This window comes from Ptychodera flava, chromosome 22, assembly GCF_041260155.1.
Source record: "Ptychodera flava strain L36383 chromosome 22, AS_Pfla_20210202, whole genome shotgun sequence".
Lineage (NCBI taxonomy): Eukaryota > Metazoa > Hemichordata > Enteropneusta > Ptychoderidae > Ptychodera > Ptychodera flava.
Genome location: NC_091949.1, coordinates 3980965 through 4002977, shown reverse-complemented (window position 1 = coordinate 4002977; position 22013 = coordinate 3980965). Strand labels below are relative to the sequence as shown.

At 37.1% G+C, this 22013-nt stretch overlaps 1 protein-coding gene across 1 annotated transcript in view; it reads right to left on the bottom strand.

Moving 5' to 3' along the window:
• Nucleotides 1-241: 241 nt before the first annotated feature.
• The window catches only part of LOC139122487 (mitochondrial potassium channel ATP-binding subunit-like), a 61639-nt gene continuing 39867 nt past the window's right edge, over nucleotides 242-22013 (bottom strand). Inside the window, 16 exon segments of the mRNA XM_070687889.1 lie at nucleotides 242-917; nucleotides 1325-1399; nucleotides 3993-5385; nucleotides 5599-5687; nucleotides 6977-7128; nucleotides 8455-8515; nucleotides 8518-8569; nucleotides 11169-11240; nucleotides 11876-12009; nucleotides 14533-14605; nucleotides 15558-15677; nucleotides 16494-16672; nucleotides 17230-17413; nucleotides 18229-18369; nucleotides 18929-19004; nucleotides 20378-20523. Coding sequence (XP_070543990.1) covers nucleotides 5299-5385; nucleotides 5599-5687; nucleotides 6977-7128; nucleotides 8455-8515; nucleotides 8518-8569; nucleotides 11169-11240; nucleotides 11876-12009; nucleotides 14533-14605; nucleotides 15558-15677; nucleotides 16494-16672; nucleotides 17230-17413; nucleotides 18229-18369; nucleotides 18929-19004; nucleotides 20378-20523 — 1566 coding nt within the window. The 3' untranslated portion in view covers nucleotides 242-917; nucleotides 1325-1399; nucleotides 3993-5298.

Here is a 22013-nt window from a genome sequence, read left to right as displayed (position 1 = left end):
CTTCCTTGATTTCTTCTGATGCTATGAAAAGTGAAACCTTAAAAGTTGAAGTATTGATGAAAGAATGATTGTGTTTGTTGAGATTGTAGACTATGAATGTGTTATTGCTTGTCAATATTGTGCAGTTTAGACGTTGAACCCTTTCACTACAAAATTTAGGTCCAACTTTATTGGGGAAGCTGGACCTAGACAGAAAAAAGCAGTTAAAAGGGTTGTCAGTAATAAGTAGACAATGATAGAATGTGGTATGACTGTTCTTGTTTATTATGAAGTAAATGAATGCCAATTTTCAGAAATTGTAGAGAAATGTCAGTCTTCCTTATATATTCAGTACGCTGAAGTAATTCTATTTGATTGCAAATAATCTGCCTGTAAACAATACTCTTGTTTCCTATCAGGAAGTAAATGATAGAGCACTAACTTGTGTGCTGTTAATATTCACGGTATAATTTCACAATGTACACTGAGGAAGACAAAGACAAAACTTTACTGCCTTATTTTTTTTCTTCTGCAAGTTAATACTGAATATTATCAATGTCAAATCAGTTGTGATCTAATGCAAAATTAACCACAACAGTGTTTGCTCAAAGTACTATCAGCAATGTTGTAACCAATGCTTGTTGACTATCAATTTGTGATCTTGAACGCGCCTCTACAGGCAGTCTGTACCGTCTATGGGCAACTGTGCCTCAACTGGGCAGTCTGTGCCTCTTATAGGCAAGTGATTGTGTTGTACCCCTTTGGGCAAGTTATTGTTTGCGCCTCCTATGGGCAAATGATTATTGCGCCTCCTATGGGCAAGTTATTATTGCGCCCTTCCTATGGGCAAGTTATTATTGCGCCTCCTGTGGGCAAGTTATTGCTGTGCCTCCTATGGGCGAGTGAATTTCACCACGTATATGGCCTCCTGGTATAATCTGTTAAAGAAACAAAAAATCAAAGTAAGACATCCATTGCATCCTGTAAATATACATATTTGTACCAGTGAAAAAAATTGGCAAAAAGATGAATTTGATGTTTTACAACATGTAAAGAACTTATTCCATTTTTTTCATGGAAATTATTGACCAACAAGTTCATCATTGATGACACGACACCATTCCTACAAAGGCAAGTTTGCATGACATTGGTCCAGGTATGTCAGACATATCTTTGTGAATGGCCACAAAATATAACATAATGGCTGCCTGATGGCATTGATAGTATCAAAGAACAAATTGAAATCGGTTTGGGCATGTCTGAAATATCTACCTAGATGCCTGAATGCACACACAATGAAAAGCTGCATGGACTAACAAAGAATGGCAAAAGTGAATGAACTCACACAAAAAAATATGTGGATTTAATTGGAATGTCCTAATGAATGCCCTGTGGTGATGTAATCATCAATAGACCACTTCTGCAAATGAAAAAAACATAACACCAAGGATTAAAATGACCACTGTCATAATTTTGTTGACTCCATGAAGTGCCATATAATTTACTAGAATAGTGATACAACATTATCGAAAGCTCTGTTAACATTTCTCACACAACTTCCATGTCCAACAATCTCTTCAAATAGCTATCTTAATGTTTTTGATGTGTGTATGACATGTCATTTTGTTTTAATGAAATATAAGGGCAACACACGGATGTAAATCTCATCAAATTAAGTTTATCTTTTAGGACCCATTTAAACCTCATTAGTTCACTCATAGAGTATACTTTTCATGAATAATAAATGAATTCATGGTTTATCATCACTTTGTCCTGTGACATTTCATCACATTACCATTTTGTCCTCATAATGATTCATTCAACACTCAAAGCTGGATAAGAAAGGGCACTAAAATTAATCTGCATATTACTAAACTTGTGTAATTTTTTACAAGCTGTACTTTAGAAAATTGTCAAAATTTACAGGATGGAAAGTCAGGAAATCTCCACACTACACACACACACTAATTGATCAGTTCCTACCAGCCGACAGGCTTTATTGATCTATCAACAATTACAGTGGTGGCCTACTCACAGGATCTTGCAAGCAATATTTGTCTGGAAGTTATGAATATGATGAATAAATGTCATTTTTTCATTATACAAGCCTTCCCACCTATGGGTGGACCATTTGATATCCTGGGGGGGGGGGGGGTCTGGAAGATTTTTGGGGGCATTTTACATTCTTATTCGCTTTTGATGGTAACGCATTTTCCGAGCAAAGTCTTTGCCACTGAGTACCAACCATCGAAATTCAGTAGCTTGTCCCACATTATAGGAAACTAAAAAAGTATGTAAATGATCAGACATATTATTATGACGATATCATGAAAATATTACCTGAAACCCTTTCGGAGCACCACAACAGACCCTATACACAAACAATAATAGTAACTATTCATCATTGCTACCAGTGTACCTAGAATATCCATGTCCCCGCGACATCTACGAGAACGAAAACTATTGCCCAATCTAAAATCCCTAACCCTAATCTATGGCTTTGCCACGACAAAATTAGCCTAACCAGCCTATGACTCTCGTCGATTGTCACAAACAATCTTTACGTGGACTATTTTTATGAAATAGTAATAACATTGACACCAGTCAAGTTGTTATTCTTCGTGCAGGACCTCTCGTGTACGCTAAGGGATACGCTGTCGGGCCGGACCCACGTGGGTTTTGGAGACAGTGCAGCGTACACAGAAATCGACCCGACCTAGCTAGCTCTGCGTACCGTGCTGTGTGTTTCAGGTGTTACACGGCCCACCACATCTAATGGATGAATTCTACAGAGGAGCCAGCGTAGCTGACATTGGCGCACGCCAAGAAAACATTTAATCACAGAACAGTGAAGCGTAAAGTAATGGATTCTTTCAATCATGCTACAGACTTTTTTAAGGTTTGTGACAGAGGGCCTTGTCTGCCTTCTTACAATGAAGCAACTACAGCTGTCATCTCTGAACAGTCGACCCCAAGACTCACTTTATAATGAGCCAACAAACGTGCGCCAGAAAATCTCAAAAGCCGTTGCTCAAAAAATATGGTCTAAATGAATACAAAGGATTTGGAAGACCTCATTAGACTAGATGAAAGATGTGATGATGTAGATGATAGTGGCGGGGGCCGTGTAACGCCCGAAACACACAGCAGGGTACGCAGGGCAAGAGCCGACCGTACAAATCTATGCCATGAAAAAGTCAAGTTCGGAACTACAGCTCCCAGTCGCGATCGAGTCACAGTCGCGCTCCTTCTCAATTCTTTTGATGCATGTACCGTACTATTCACTTTCTCAACCGTAAACTCAAAGCGTCCAAGTCAAATCGTGGTATCGAACAAAGGTGCATACATCAAATCACGACATAGAATCAACACATCACATAGCCCTGCGTACGATGCTGTGTGTTCCGCTACAGCTAATAGCCCCGCTCACCACAGCCCTGCAAAGACCCGTACGTAGAGTTGGTGACTTCAAATCCATTTTTGGACTTGACGTAAAAAGCCAAATTACTGCCGAAATTCAGCGTTCTTGGGCCCAAGTCGTATCCCTGCCTACCTCAGCTACTCGATCGCTTCCAAAAATGCCAGTCTTTTATTCTTTTTTCGTAAATAACTGTCGATGTCGGCAACTCTCTCGCTAGCCCTGCGTACGTACGCAGTGTACGCTGTGTGTTAGGAACGCACACAGGGAATGCACAGCGTACACTGCGTACGTACGCAGGGCTAGCGAGAGAGTTGCCGACATCGACAGTTATTTACGAAAAAAGAATAAAAGACTGGCATTTTTGGAAGCGATCGAGTAGCTGAGGTAGGCAGGGATACGACTTGGGCCCAAGAACGCTGAATTTCGGCAGTAATTTGGCTTTTTACGTCAAGTCCAAAAATGGATTTGAAGTCACCAACTCTACGTACGGGTCTTTGCAGGGCTGTGGTGAGCGGGGCTATTAGCTGTAGCGGAACACACAGCATCGTACGCAGGGCTACACATCACACACAAATTACTTTGAATTACTTACCGACACCACACCGACAGTCCATCAAAATCACGCTTCAGAATTTGTACAGCAAAAAGCCGGATAAGCGTACTCACAGCACAGAAAGGCTGTGGAGACAAGCGAAGAACTATGTGCTCGTTATGATACGACTTGATTAACGCGACGATGGCGGGGAGACGAAATGTATAAGTACAGTAAGTGCAGTAAGACTGGCTTTATGCCGCTAGGGTTTGTGGGTAAAATGTATCCAGCTGTAGCCAACCTGGACAAGCACATTTCACAGCGCCCTCAAACAGTCGATTGTTTTCACTTGTCATACGCGGCGTAACAGAAAAATTAAAACTTTCATAACTTCATTAATATCCAAGCCACGCCCACCAAAACCTTTTCAGTTCTAGCCATTTGAATTCTGAAGATGTCTACCAAATTTGACTGAAATACGTTCAGCCGTTTTTGAGAAAATGGACCAACAGACAGACAGACAGACACACAGACAGACAGACATCGCTGCGACATATGCTCACGTGTTCACACGTGAGCAAAAAATGGGTTTCTCCAAACAGTGCACAGTATGTCAAACTAAAATTTGAGGTAAACATAATGTTTACTTGTATCAGTAACATCAGTCAACTTACACCTAATAACACACATTATCATCAGTATTTTACTTTTTTCCAAACTATGAATTTTATTGACAAAATATTACACATTTCATAACCTGATACAATCTTTAAAATTGTTTCATATACCAGTATATACATGCATACTGGATGGATTAAAATTCTGTCTCTGAAGCAAAAACCATATTCACACATCCACCATGCAAAGACATATGTGTCTCACGACGTGTTTCATGTAACATGCAAGCTGTATCAAATTGCATGGTAAAAAGACAAATCTACTTCAATTGATTGAAGTCCTTGAAATGTGTTGTGGAATACATGTAACCAATTCCTTGGTAGCTGTGGTCAACATTTTCTTTAAGTTCTTGTGGCACAAGATATACCAATCAGTCCTTTCATCACAGGATATACCAATCAGTCCTTTTATCACAAGATATACCAATCAGTCCTTTCATCACAAGATATACCAATGAGTCCTTTCATCACAAGATATACCACTCAGTCCTTTCTATTCACAGACCTCTCTCTTTCATGAAGGTATGATCTTTACAATATGTGTTTGATAGTTTGTTTCTTTCAATGGCAAATCATATTCTACCTCAGTACTAGCTTGATGAAGTCATTTTTCCAACCAAGGTGGAAACGCCAGATTTCTACAAGTCAGCTAGTTTAAAATTTTGGCACTTGCACATCTTACAATGTTATCAAAATGTACTGGTGTCTAAACTCTGCTGTTGTATCAGCTCTGCGTAAACTCCCTTCTTCCTCTTCAACTGTTCATGTGTTCCCATCTGAAAGAATGCACATCAAACAATTATTACACAGTCGTACAGGTAACAATTATTATGTGTCCACAACGTGTTGAGAGTTACTAAAGGTGCACAGTTATGGTGTCTGTTACCTGTTACAGCAGTACAACTGATTTTAAGTTAAGTCCTGGTCATGGGAGTTTAATATTTTGACACCTGAAACAATTCATAGATATCAAGATACTGGTATCTTACCTCCACAATTTGTCCATTTGATATGACAGCTATGACATCAGCATTCTGTACTGTACTCAATCTGTGAGCAATAACCAGAACAGTGCGACCTGAAAGACAATAACAAATGACAATATCAGACGTAAACATCTTTAGCAATACACAACAATAAAAACAGACTTCATCTTGGAAGTTGGTGAAATTACTTAAAAAGTAATACATACTTCAAAACTGAAAGACTTAAACTTTTGCTTAAACTTTCCTCAAGGAAACTTAAAACCATTCCTTTTCAACAATAGGAGTATAAATTTGGGCCACCAGCAAAATTTAGTACACATTACTCAAAAATTACCAACATCTGAAATTCAAAATGGTTTCCATCACCATAAAATCTATGGAGAAAAAAATTAAATTTTTGATTAAAAAATAAGGCGCTGAAAACTTTACTTACTTCATGAGTTTTGAAAGAGTAATGTAATAATTTGAGAGTTGGATATGTATCTCTGAGGTGCATTTTACCCAGACTGATATTTCTACAAAATTGTATCATTCCATGACAATCAGCAAATATATATGAAAGGTTTTTAAAATTACTGATAATTAAAAAAGTATCATTTAACATTTTTTTGCATGGCGATGGTGATATTACCAACAACAAATGAGAAGTTTGCTCAGTCCATTTAGTACACAATCACCATTATTACATGCCTCGTATATCAAACGTCGTGCACTCAATAGAATTCGATGGTAACTTTATGATGACATTGCAGGCTGCATAGTCATCACTGGACTGAAAGTGAACCGGAACTATTTTAAACTTGACAACTTTTGGAATTGAAAATGTTTATATTACATGTTTTATACAGAAAATCCTGTTTTTAGAAAATTATGCTTAAAAAATTTTTATAAACTGCATAACAGTGATTCATATGTATCAATGCGCCATCTGATGATTAAAATATTCCATTTTTTACAGATTTTCGTTTACAATATAAATAAGCATACTATTATGTCATTTGCTAATAAACCTAAACATTTGGAGTGAAAACGGTGTAAGAGAGGCATGTAATAAAAATATTATAGCCCAAACAAGGGACTAGGTACCCTCGGGGCAGGAGACCATTTGCCCTCCTTACGTCGGGCAAATGGACACCTACCCTCGGGCACATAGTCCCTTGTGTGGGCTATAATATATAATATTGATACATAGAGATTAAACATGGCAAATTTTGTCATTTGTGTATATCATCTATCCAACTATCCAGTCACCAGACATTGTTGATGACATATGACAATTTATTCTAGGATCTGGTACAACGTTAATACCACTTCTACACTAATAATGTCCAAAATAGCACAATCTAAGCCACTAAGTATATTTCAAAACAGAAAAACTAACCTCTGATAACTCTATCTAATGCTTCCTGTACAACTCTCTCTGACTCTGCATCCAAAGCACTTGTAGCTTCATCCAAGATTAAGATGGATGGATTTTTAATCAGGGCTCTGGCATAGCTATTCTGTAATACAAAATGGAAAATAATTGCTATTCTGTAATACAAAATGGAAAATAATTGCTATTCTGTAATACAAAATGGAAAATAATTGCTATTCTGTAATACAAAATGGAAAATAATTGCTATTCTGTAATACAAAATGGAAAATCTCAGTTCTACATGAGGCCAAGTGTAATTAAAACAACAGTCCACAGAATTGCCAATTTGAATTCTCAAGGTCAAAATATCCAAAATCTGTCACATGTACTTCAACTATGCACTTTTTTCTCCATCAGCGACAGTATTGTCCATGTATTATATCATCATAATTGTGCCAGTCATAAAAAGTCAAATACTAACATTTACTTTCAAATAAAAAGTGTCTTGGTTTTCAAATCACTAGAAAAAGAACTATCCTGGAAATCGGTGCGATAGTTTACAGCAACACTTATCACTTAGCTTTTCATTATTTTTAAAAATAATTTCTGTTTTGGAAATCAAGTACATTTTTCCTACTTCTCTCACTGGTATGTTGAAATACACAGCATTGGCTTTGTCAATACAATGCAATATTATTATACATCTACCATCTAGAACAATAGAATTTTGCGTGCGCTAAAAAGGCCGTACAGAACATCCATTCCGTAACACGAACAGTTTCCTGGCACCCCATCCCCTGCGGCTGTATCTGCATGTTCACTGGTGAACGGTTTCAAGGAACACATTGGACATGTGCCACAACATGTCTCGTGCGTGCTCTTTATGTACGTGTGTGGTGCACACACTCAAGAGCTTGCAGAAGCGTGTCCCAGATAACGTTCCATACTGGCACGATAAAATCGGAAGAAAATTGTGTTGACATTGCACAAAAACAGTCACTACTCTGACAATTTGATGCCCCAGTCAGGAATGTAAGATGTATAATAATAAGGTTATCACGAAAATACTGCGAGTATGCACTTGGACATTGGCGCCGCGCATTGCTCTCCGCTTCTTGTCGAGCGATACACTGGGCCAATGTTCTCATAAATCCTTTCGTAATAACCTCATAATATATTATTGACAAGTGAATTCTAGACAGCAGAGACATTGAACTTTACACAAACAGGTTGTGTTGACATGATGAACATGTTACTTTGCATTTAGGAGTAGAAGAAGAATGTATATTGTCTGACAGACAGAACATAAATGCTGTATATTCTATCAACAGTTAAAGTGGATGGAATTTTGACCTGCTCACCCCAATTTCTTGTAAACAGATCCAAAATCACAATTGACAACAATGGATTTGGGCCAAACCAACCTATAGTGAAATAGTTAAATAGGAGGTAACACTACACAGATGATATGAATAGGTGGGAAAATCTCTCAATATATGTACCTTTGCTTTTGTCCACCAGATACTGTAACACCTCTTTCGCCAAGTACTGTATCGTAACCTTTGGGAAGTCCATGATAAAATCATCTGCATTGGCTAGTTTGCATGCTTCAATGACCTGATAATAAAAAAACTCTACATGTATGATATCATATCAAACACAAAACTTGACACAGCTAACATTGACTGACTGCCCTACCTTGTTTTTGACTTAATACCTTGAGTTGGTTAAAGTCAGTGAATTGCTAAAAAATAAATCATTTGCAGTAGTTTCTCTTGTCTCTCTCCTATTTAATACAAACCTATTTGAAATTTGGTAGCCAAGGCCGGGTTTTCCTAGCGATTGAACGTGTTACCTGTGAGTCTGCGCAGTAAGTGAGTTGGTTTCTGCCGGATTCACCGACTTGGACTTTTTGCATATTACTGGCAGCTAGACAGACTGTATACACAGTGACGTAAAGTAAATACAAAATGATTGACAGCTCTCCCCTAGTTATTCTGACAATAAGGAGAACGCATCCACTTCCACACTGAATACGTTACATGCATAGCAAATATGGCATAAAGTTCGCACAAACTGATCGGTTGACCATCGCAAATCATGTGAGATACAAGAGAAAAGTTGTCGAAAGTTATATTCAGGGAAAATATGTGTTCGTCTGCACACCAACTGATAGCGGTTAATCACTTGCCTACAAAGACGCCTCACATTGTTCTGAAAGAGAACAGGCTAGAACTGTACTTATTGAAATCTCCTCCACATACATATATTGCTCAAATGAAGTAGCAAGCCTAGAAGTTGAACGAAAGATGACTGAACGACTGAAAGCTGTGTACATCAGTGACCAGAAATTTTGATATAACTTGCGTAGCGGAAGGCTGGTTCAATTACATTTTTGGTGATGAACAGAGGTCGTGCTGACTTGTCGTGGTACTGATCACACTTGACATTTTAACAACAATGCCAGATAAGTTTTATGCACATATCTTGGGAGATCGAGAGATAACTCCTCCCAACATGCAAAATACAATGATGCCATCTTATGAATTTTAGATCAATAAATACAAACATCATCTCATAAATAATTTATAGCAATGTGCAAGAAAGCTAAGTCTGTGTTTCCAGGAGAAACTCTCCAGTATAGTGTTCACCACCCCACTCACCGTGTTCACCCTACTCAAGCGTTTCAAATGAAAACAGAACACAAATCATCATGTTAACCCCACTAAAACATTCACAAATCACAGACTTGAACCAAGTCTACTTACGGTAATATACCTTGTATGTACATTCCCATTATTCCGTGGTTATTCCACAAGTAAAATGGATTTGTACACAATATTAATCTTGGTTATTAAAGGCATGCGTTGGCACCAGACTGTCTCATCAGAAAATTTACCCACCGGATTACAATTTCAATGGAAAACAAAAGGCTATCACACCTCCATAATCCTCTTACAGACTAGAACAAAGGTGATCCCAGGGATCGCGAGCAGTGCCTTTAACTACATGCATCAACTACATGTATTTTATAATCCAGTATGAAATTTTTTTTAAAATTGGACATTTTGTCCCTGTATATTCATTCCTCCAGTTTTGCTAAACCTAACCCACAGCTTCTTTGGCTCATACAAGAGGGTTCCAAAATTCAGGAAAAGCACTCAATCACCTGAAGGCAGTATTTATATGACTGAAATTACACATGGCAGAGTTCTTCAGACCAAGTCTGTATCATCTAATCTGAGAAAACATTTCAAAGTGAGATATGGATATCCAGTAGTGCTGACTACAAAGCAATATTAAAATTAAAAAAGCAAATAAACGATAACTTTTGATTCCCTGGCGCACTTTAGCAGCTGGAAATGTTGATTTGTGCCATTTTAAGGTTATGATTCTCACTAATTCACACAACCACTATCGTTTGTGGTGGGTACACAGTGAATAGTCCCTCTGATGCAGAAAAAAAGGAACTATCAGAAGGGCTGTGCCCTGTATACCTCACCATAAGCGACTATGGCTCTAAGGTGTTCATGGCACTGGATCGATGAGACAGAAAAAGCAACTTTATACAGCAATACACTAAATGTTATTTTTAAACAAATATTTTCTGTTATACACTACATCATCTGGTCATTGCAAGAAACATGTAGGTAAGACACAGACTACCTCCATGCATGGAAGTGCATGGTCCACTGCGGGGAGTAAGCGAGTCATTGGGAAAAGAGACCAACATAATTTGGATTTTATTACAGAACCAAAACTGATGACAATTAAATACGTACCTGAAGATTCACGCTGAAGTTTACACAACCATTTGATTGACAGCGGTTTTCAATGAACAAAAGACCGTTTCGCGTCTAACTTTTCAAACAAAATCCGCGAAAAGTAGGACTGAAGCAGATCGAGTTCAAAACTAAGCATTGTAATCAAGCGTTGATGTGTTTTTGATGTATTTACCATGACAGCAACATTGTTTTTTGTCACTTTTTTATCGAAACAAACTCAAAAATCTAGATTTTCTTGACTCTCTCCCTGTGTTGCTGGGTTGGAGCATATCGCTTTAATCTTGTTCCTTTTTATATTCTGCCCGCCCTTTAATAGAAATTACACTTCTTGATCATCAATGCTAGATCATACTGGATAATTAACATCAGAACCCAAAGTGATCACTATCAAGTAACTAAATCACAATGATACGACTCTGAAATCACCATACCTCCTCATCTGTTGCATCTGGTCTACCATATCTGACATTTTCTCTCACAGTAGTGGCAAATAAAACGGGCTCCTAAAAATGAAATTGGAGGAAATTAGCATTGACAGGGATCCAGCGGTCTATGGTCAAGGACTGGTAATATTTTTTACCTTGACCATTGTACTGTACTTCGATGAGTCAAGAGGCCATGTAAATCTTCGTGAACTGCATGACAAGTTTGTGTGAAAGGTGAAGGACAAGTAGATTGTGTGACCCGACAAACTTTGATACAGGTCAGGATAATAACAAAATACTGACTGGACTTGCTCATCTGATGGAGCATATAAAACATGTTTAATTGCAACAAAACCTGTGGGCTTTAAATTTTCAACCATTAAAGAAACAAAACATTTGCAGGACACCTTGGTATTATTATAAGCATGTAGATGACATGATCTGCTTACTTGTCAATGATTGAAGTTTTACTTAAAGAACTCCTTTATTTTTAACACTCAGTAATGTTGATGAAACATTAACTTTTCAATTTGTTAACTGGTTGGAAATGGATTGAAAACTCTTAATTTTATGCAATCATGTTGAATATATTTAATTTATTCATAGAGAATATAGATTATCAATTTACAGATTGATTACTGGAACTACTCTGACTCAAGTTTTTAAAATTTTGAAATTGAAATCTCAATGTTGGAGTGTTTACAGTAACTTACCTGATTAATGAAGCCGATAACTCTACCTCTCAGCCAACTTGGATCTAATGATCTGATATCGTGACCATCAATTGTAACACTGCCATCTTTCACATCATAAAATCTCTCTAACAAAGCAGCAATTGTTGATTTCCCTGAAAATCAAAAAGACTTCAATTAGAACTTTTATTTACATACAAATTTTGCTCACAAGTATCTGCAAATATCTGCTGATATACAACTTTCTTCAAAGTCAGCCTCTTGATATAACATCTATGATCATATGCACCATTGATAAATTAAATACTATCTAAACAACTTTCTTTGTCTTAGAAAGGAAAAATTTGATAGGGAAAATTGAAAATCAGTTCCTGCACATATTAAAAGATTTGTAGGGAAAGAAATTGAAATATAACCATCAGATATTATTTTCACAGAGTGCAATGTAAGTACCGTTACAGACATAGTCTGCACAATTTTTAATTTTAGTTGGAAAATGTATCCATAAATTTGGATTGCAAATGTAAATGTACCTATCGAGAGTTTTTCAAAACCGAATTCAATGTAAGATACAATCTTCTTAAAGAGATGCACTTAAAAGTTGACATACTGCATGCTTTTCAGAGAATTAATAAATTAATGTAAGAAGACTTGTTGTAAATGGGGGTTTCCCTGTCAGTCATGATGATATTTTACAATAATAAAAGATTTAAAAAAATCAGTTGCTGCACTATTGCAAAAGTTAAATATCTCTACCTGTAAGGAGAGTGGCTGTGATTCATGGAAATTCCTGTATGCAAGTAATATATTCAAACCTTTCCATTGCATTATTATTTTGAATAATTATAGCAAAATGATGTCATGTGCATGTTTCATTTTGGATTTCAGAAATGATGGATGCAATATGGACAGTTTGCAATGAGGGGGAGATTGGGCTTTCAAGCAAAGCTGAGTTTTACTTAGACTTGGTTCAAGTCGGTGAATTTTAAAAAAATAAAATCATTTATAATAGTTTCTCTTGTGTCTCTCCTATTTCGTACAAACCTATCCGGAATTTGGCAGCTCACGCCAGGTTTTCCCAACGATTGAATGAGTCACGTTTGAGTCTGCGCAGTAGTGAGTTAGTTTCTGCCGGATTCACCGACTTGGACTTCTTGCAAAGTACAGGCGGTGAGACGAACTGTGTACACAGTGACGTAGAGCAAATACAAAATGATTGACAGCCCCCGCCGTTGTTCTGGCCAATAAGAAGAACACATGCTAATAAACCTCTGCATGCATTAAAAAGTTTGTTGTCATCTCTGTGCAAAGCTAGACATCGAGTACGTTTTATATCTGGGCGAATAATGGCATCAAGTTCGTACATTAACCGCGTTTTACAACTGATTGGTCGACCATCGCTTATCATGCGAGATTACCAAAGAAAGCTTGTTGAGAGTTACATGGAGGGAAAAGATGTGTTCGTCTGCGCACCAACCGGCAGCGGAAAATCACTGACATACGAAGTCACCCCACATTGTTTTGATTTCCATCACTTTGGGCATGTAAGAGAACAGGCTACAACTGTAAGGACGGTGTCTTTTTCCATCCTTGAATAACCGGCGACGATTTTCGCATTTTGCGACATGGGCCCCACAAACAACACAGATATTTTCACGCGTTTTCGGTGATACAACAGAGGTCGTGCTGACGTTTGTCGGAGTGATCGCACTCGACATTTTGTCAACAACGCCATGTGAGTTTTATGCACGTCTCGTTTGGGTCAATTGGTAACTCCTCCCATGTGTAAATTTAGTGATGTCATCTTATGAATAATATATGAAGTAAAGAAAACGTCATCTCATGAATAATTTATAGCAACGCAGATCGTGCAAGAAAGCCAAGTCTGTGATTCCGGGTGAAACTCCGCTGTATAGCGCTCACTCCACTCATCGCGTTCACCTTACTCATCGCGTCCACTCACGCGCGCGTTTCACATGAAAGCAGAATACAAATCATTGCGTTCACTCCACTCAAACATTCACAAATCACAGACTTGAACCAAGTCTAAGTTTTACTGTGAAATCTACAGTTTGCATTTTGATTCACATTTGTGTGTGTGTGTGTGTCAACTGTGAATCATGGCAGCCATCTTCAATACTTGATAAATGCAATTAATGTAGTAAGGAGTGTTGAACTATTCTTAAGAAATGAATATTTGACCAGTTCTTGATACTAGTGCTGGATGCAAGATTTATCACCATATGTTATTAATGTTTTTGCTTTTACTATTCAGGTATTCTGAAGTACATGTATCGTTGTTACTGTTCTCACTTATAAAAGAAGCTTATTATATCAAATTATCAGATGACCATTTGGATGGAAAATTGTCAGTTGCAATGATCAGTAATATATCGAACTATTTCACTAAATGATGCATTTTCAGTTTAATCTCTCATAACCCATAACTTTCATCATCAATTTATGGAAGTTTCTGCCGTGATTTCCGCGGTTAAAATTCTACATTATCTGAACATGACCTTAAAACCAACATTTTACTACTTTGTTACTAGAAAAAAGTACATTTACTGGTATCTATTGATAACAATAAAACTTTGTTAAGCTTGTCATCAGAAAACAATGATAGAGCATCTATGTTGATTGATGGTACTCAAATCAATGCAAAATGTAAGACTTACCTCCACCAGACAATCCACATAAAGCTACTGTCTGTCCATTCTTCAATTTTAAATTAAAATCTTGCAACACTTCCTGTGGACAAAACAGTCAACCATACAGTGTTTATATTACACCATGGCATGACAGCAACCATTGAGAATGTGACTATGACAACCTATCACCTTCAACCAGCAATGACTGATCTAAAATTGTTGATCAGCTGCTTTAGCTTTTGATCAATAAGAAAGTATTAAATGTAAGGAAGTGTTGATAAAATTCAATTGTACAGTGTATGGGATGAGAAGTAATTTAGGTAAAGCCACTCAGTCTATCATTTCGCCAGACTGAGTTTGGTGAACCACTGTAAAATAATTGATCAATTTACATTCATGCAGAAATCAAAAACTTGAATGGTAAGTTCAATGGCTTTACCTTGATACTGTCCATGGCAGCAATGAATGTTACATACTCACTTGAGGTGATTCAAAACACAAAACCCAAATGATGCTGCACTTTTTGGTATCTACCAGAAATTTGTACACTGCTAACTGCTGTTTGAACAAAGTGTAAACTGTTTCCTGGGGTTTCACTTGGTGTTCATATAATGTTAGATCAACCTCGGTGGAGTTCAGGATTGCTTTTCAAAATTCTTTCATGACTCAGAAAAAATACCACAGATCTGCCGCTTTGCCTGAAGTGAATCATCAAAATAAAACTGAAACCAGTAGCAATTTTCAATCACAGCATTTTAGAGGTAAATATATATATGAGCCAAGCTTATAGGCAAGTAGTTTTTATGACTGGGCTTGTAGTTTTGGCCTATAGTCCAATGGAGTAGACGATGATTCAGCTGATGACTACAATGTTGAATACAGGACTTGTTGAAACTGTGGCTAGGCTACTGATTTATATGGCTACTACATGTAGCCCATGGAGTAGTGGATTTTCTCACTCCTACATGTTCATCACACCTTGCAATCTCATTACTATTTTCTAATCCAGTCACAAGGGAGTGTAGCCTAGTAATGGCAGCAAACTAACATACCTGTTCTGGCCTTGTTGGGTATGCAAAACTGACATTCCTAAATTCCACATTACCAAATAGACTATGGTATGGAATGATTTTGCCACCCTCAACTGGCATTTCTGCTTCTTTTAAAATGTACTGCAAAAAAAGAAAAGAAATATAGATTACTCTTTGCTCAAAAACAAGCATTGTGGTCCTGTTTACAGGAATAGAATATTATATATTATTGCCTGAATACATGGGTTTATGTGCCCGAGAGCAGGTGACAGTTTGTCCGACACCAGGAGGGCAAATTGTCTCTTGCTGCGAGGGCACGTAAACCCATGTATTCAGGCAATAATATTTTTATTACATGCCTCTTCACAGTGAATGCTATATGACATTCAGTTACACGCAGGGCATTTTCAAACAATTTTACCATTATCGACCAGTATCAAGCAGATTTTAACAAAAGTCAAAATAGCAGCGCACACATGGATATTTTACATCTAGTGTTAAGTGTAAACTTTGACGTCCAAGGGCTTCACTGGACAGGGTAACCACGGAAAGCGGTCAGTACGTCGTTCACCGGCCCGCTATCTCCCCAGATGTTTCCTATTCAAATCAATGCACTGATTTTCACTCACATCGAGGCATGTAATAAAGGCTGAACTAGGTTTAAATAGAAGAAGGTTCAGGTTTTCCAGTATTAAAACAATACAACATATTGGTCAAAATGGATCAAATAGATGGTCTACGATCAAATTGATCTCAGACCATGTGACAGTAACTTTGATTACCTGCTAGTTTTACTCCAGCCCTATAAGCATCATAGCATTATAGAAGGACACTTTGCTGTTTGAGAGAAAAATCTCCACATCAAAGCAAAAACAATCAAACAATGGTATTGGATCAATACCAATTTATGTCATGTCATTTTACAAAAGTGTGTATTTGTAAGCAGGGACGTCTTACCTCAAATACCCTGGCTCCAGCACTCATGCCTCTAACTGCCTGACCAAAGAGAACTGACATACTGGCAAGTGACCTTTGAACTGTCTGAACAGCCACTAAGAATGACATGAGATCACCAGCTTTCATCTCATTGGCTGACACCAAGTATCCACCAGTATAGAGAACACACAACACAATCCCTGATAGACAAACAAAATGTTGATATGATTAATGAATACAGTGGTGAAAAGTCTCTGAATCAGTAACATTTGATGACAATATTATCAAATTAAAATAATATGAATGAACCTTTTTTTTCCATTTTGATGAAAACAAACCGTGAAAGTACTCTACTAGTCTAGGACCTCTCCTCTGCTATGTTATACTGAAGCCTTTGGTGCAAGTGTAGCATGTTCCGTAAAAAGGGAACAGCAAGAAACTCCTGGAGTTTGATATTGTGAAGAAAACATTCACATTGCTGGTATTCTTAATATTGCTCTGTTCAATAAACTGTCATGAGAAACAATGATCGATTGCCATCGCAGTCTGTATTACAATTTAAATAAAAGCACTTACAAGTTACAAGGATGTGACAGTTTTGTGTTCATAGTCCACAGCATGACAGAGATGGACTTTGACATAACTGATAAATTGATCCAGACGTGAACATTTCAAACTCTGTTTACAAATCAATACATTCATGTCACACATTTGCTCCAAAAGCATTTTTCACAATGGTTTATGGGTAAAACCTTACCATTTAATGCAAAGTTAGCTGCTCCTTGAAAAAATCCAATACCCAACCCTAACTTTAAATTAGAACTACTGGCTTTATCCAACTCTGCTCTGTATAACTCATGTTCTTTGGTTTCCATGGCAAAGGCTCGCACTGTTCGAATGTTTCCAAGAGCTTCATCTGCAACTGATGTTGCCATAGCAACCTACAGCAAATGAGTAGACAAAACTGTCATAAAAGTCAGGAGTAGATTATTTAAACAGAAAAGCACAAAAATGTAGTCGTTAGATCTTAAAATCTACGCCTCACAGGTTGGAATGATACAGCATATCCCCGGTATATATAAAGTATCTCAGGTATCATGTAACAAGGCCATGATAGAGTATCTTGGAAACTGTTTGTTATTCCACTCTGATATGACTGTTGCTGCACATGTAAATTCTACAAATTAGTCAAACAAGAAATCATATTTTTTTCCAAATTAACATGTACTTAGTCTAAGCATTTTACTGAAGTTAAAGAGGGATCTAGAACATTGAGAAGAAATCAATGTTAAATTAAAGATGTGCATAGAGAACAATAGCTTTGCTTCATAGACGACATGACATGAAAGCTACTGTGAACGTAAGTCATACCAATAAGGTCACAGAATATTGATATCATCTGTTTCACTTCTGTGGAGACCCGTTATTAGTGATATCATCATTAAGAGATGAAAATGATGTAAACAGTGTTTGGCTGCAAAAGTCTGAGAAATTTTCTAAGATAATAACAGTTTGGAAATTGCAACTTGTAGACTGGCATAATGCTACAAGTATGGACATCTTGATCCTCCATGTAGGTTCCTACAACCATTGAAAGGCTATGCTACACTCAACAAGTGAAAACTTCACTTTTCCTAGAATTCGCAAAATTGACAAACACCAGCCAGGGAATGGAGGATATAATTGCTGTTTTTACTTGTGGTTTGTTGGCATAGTAACTTGGTAATATGAAGGAAACCAATCAGCATCACCATACCTGTTCTTGTGCTTGTCTTGATAGCTTACGTAATACATGTCCAATGATAGTACCACCTAATACCATTACAGGAACTATGACAATCATCACAGCTGTCAATTTGGGTGATAACATGTAAATAGACGCCACACATCCTATGACCTGCATTGACATAGGCAAACAATAGTGTTATAAGCAGTGTGAGACACATATCCATAAATTTTACACATGTATCCTAACTTTCATGGATATTAATACTTTTACTCCATCATCAAAGGGGCAAGACATCCAGTGAGATGATGAGGTACCCAAAGTCACTACCAAATTGACCCAAAGTCACTACCAAATCATGTAATGTGGAGTACCATATGCTGGAAGGACTATTCTAAAAGGTACAACACAATGCTAGAGTGTCAAACTAACCATCCTCTGATAGTGAGTCTGTGTACAGCCATACTGTCCTTTGATGGTGAGTCTAGCTCACTACCCACTGGGCCATGATGCTGCCAATTATAAGACAGTAATATAGAACAACTTCAAACTACTTAAATTCCAAAGTGAGGATTTCATGTTAAACATACCACTGTGTAATGGACTCAACAATGGTGAAACAAAAACTTGTTTTGGGTGAAGTGTTTAATAGCTAGGATATACTTTTGATATTGACACACTGTCATTCTAGCTGTGGTGAAAGTATCACTGATAAAAACATTCACTTTACCTGAGTAGTGCTGCGCAATCCCTGAGAAATGCATAATTTAAATGAACTTTTAAAATCTTGAACATCAGCAGTCAACCTGAAATGAAATATTAGAATGCCATTTTAATATAACTCCTTCATTAGATCTTATTATTCTTACACAAACTCTGATCTTGACTCGCTTAGTCATTATATTTTTATATTTGTTGTATAACTATTTATGATTAGCTCTACTGGTAAAGCTACACCAAATTACAAGTCATAAGAGTTGACGCTACCATGACTTAGATTTAAACGATATTATAATGTGACAAAAATATGTAAAATCATCACAGCTTTCAGAAGGATCATCTGTCAGCATTGTCTCATGTGACAGTACAATAACTTCCAGGATTGGAGATGTATTATCAGCCCTTACTCTGTATAACATGTGTATGATATGAACTTGCGTTGTTTGTACAATGTAAACATGGTGAGCACTAAATGATGTGTGAAAATCCTCATTTTGTTGAAAACATCTTGTCAATTCAAATATCATAAAATGATGATGTCTCACCTTTTAGAAAATATAAATTTGATCCATCTTTCAAAGCAATATTGAATAAATTGGGAAAAATATAAGAGTATTCTAAACAATATGTTACTTCTTTCAATTGACAGTACAGGGTTGAATTTAAAATCTGAGACAAAATTGATCTCAATAAAAATACCGCAATTATACGGTGTCACTCAAATTTGATCAGAATTGGTATATACCAGTATGGGTTACCAATGATCAACAATAAATATTGTTTCTATCTGTTCAGTGGAGGAAAATTCTACGTTGATGTTGTGACAATGATTTCTGCACAGTACAACCAGAAAACAACAAGAAATATTTAAACCAGAAAAACAAGAATGACAAAAGTAATTAAGGTCTAACTTTAGGTACTGGAGGTCAACTTTAGCAACATGCATAGCAGAAACAAGCCCCTCTTAGTTTAGTATAGACGGTCTTCCCCCATCTACTGTCTATGGTTTCAGCTGGTCTGTTACAATATATAATATGTAACAGTTCATAAACAATGACAGGAAATGAGTCAAGATCAGTGGAGTTGGCCTGTTTCTCACTGGCATGCCTCCTGCACATTTGCAGGATTTCACTTTTTCTTACCTCATTTGCACATTTTTGACACTGATGTGTTCATTTGAACAAATTCACATCTCAACCCCTGCATCTACCTGTACACCAATTACTGAGATGGTAGCTTTGGCGGTATGGGAGCCTTTGTGTGTGACGGACATACATCAGCACATACCCACAAATATACAGACATATACAGACATGCAAATCAGATGCAAATGAACTGATTCAGCTTATACGATAACCTCACATTGGTATACCAAATGTGAGCTAAAAATCAAAGTTCAATGAAAAGAAGCGGCTGTCTCTACAAGGTTGAAAACAGAAATAAATGAAAATGAAATAACCTGCTGACGAGTTCTCCAGTTCTGTTGACATCAAAGAATGCAATGTCTTGATTCAAAAGAGAGTGAAACAATGCAGCTCTCATCCTATTGGCTAACCTTTCACCAATCGATGACAGCATTGCAATGTATCCAAAAGTTAAAACTGCCTGAAAAAAATCATACAGGAAATGGTATTCATAAAAATAAACATTAACACACAGAGTTGACAAATCGTGACAATAATATTTGCATTTCCTGTCATTTTGCATATCAAACGGTTGCTTTCTCTGATCCCTGACATTTGTTGAAATATTTAGTATCCAGCTTGTAGATCCAGACTCCATGTATGAATATATGGTGCATTTCATTGACTGTTCAAAAATCGTTTGTATTTGAACAGATAATCTAATCCATGCTAGGGGTTCTAAACAGGTATCTCATGTGTTACATTCTGAAATTTTGGAAAATTTAGTGTAAACTTGTAGGAGCTGAAACGTTTTAAAATAGAGCTGTGAAAATTTGTATATGTATGCAGTGTGCGAAATTAAGAGAAAATAGCTTCAGGTCATAAGGACCTGCACCAAGCCAAAGCTTCAGGTCCTTACACAAAACTCCCGGTCCTCAATAAAGGCAGTTGTTAACGACCATTAAAGTCAACTTCTTCACCAATACTATGCTTCTGAATGTTGTAATATTTACTTTTTCATGTCCTTTTATCAATAGAGTCAGCAAGTATTCACTCCAAAGGACTATTGTTCACATAAATTGCAGAATAGTGTAAGTGAATGATCATGAAATATTCATCTACATGATCTGGAATCTGACAGGATCTGTCATGCGCACATATTTATCAATTTTTTCCACCACGGGGGGGGGGGGGGACAATGGGACAAACAGGAGAATTTGACATTTTTCTAGCCATGTCAAATCCCCCACTCTTGGACTATAAAATGATGTCAAACACCCAGGGGGCCGGGGAATACAGGCTCATGCACTGGCTACATGTGGCTGATGAAAGCGAGAAAGTTTGTCTCTCATGGCTTTCTATGGGGAATGGTGTTCTCTACATTGTTGTGTACAATTGTACACTACACCAGGGCACTATTGTGATTTGAAAATGGTTAGCAAGCTGAAAATCACTTCTGAAATAAGCCAACGCAAGTGGTAGAAGAGTGTGTGAATAACTTAGTACTTAGGGGAGAGCATGAATAAATTTTTTATGTAAACATTGATCACTACGACGTTTTTATTCTAATGTAAAACAGAGGGGAGAAAATACCTGGTATGTATTTTGATATGACGTATGGATTACTTTCAAAATTTTTCAACAAATAAATATGCTTATTTGACCTCTGTTGCATTCATGAAGAAACAGATGAGGTTGTACTTTCAATTAAAAGGACAAGTATCATAACTTTTTTTCAATTATACAAATTGCAGACAAGATGAATGTCACACGTCTCTACTCGCGGAAATGAATGCATATTTTCTGATCGAAAAGTTTTGCCAGAGCGATTGCTGGGTCTCATCGCCCTTTGAAAGCTTAAAGTTATCAAGATGACTCTGAAAAGTTTGACAGACACTCGATACTGCTGAAAACCATCGACTCGATCAGTTAATGATACCATAAAATCTGAAAAGGTGTAATTTTTTGCGA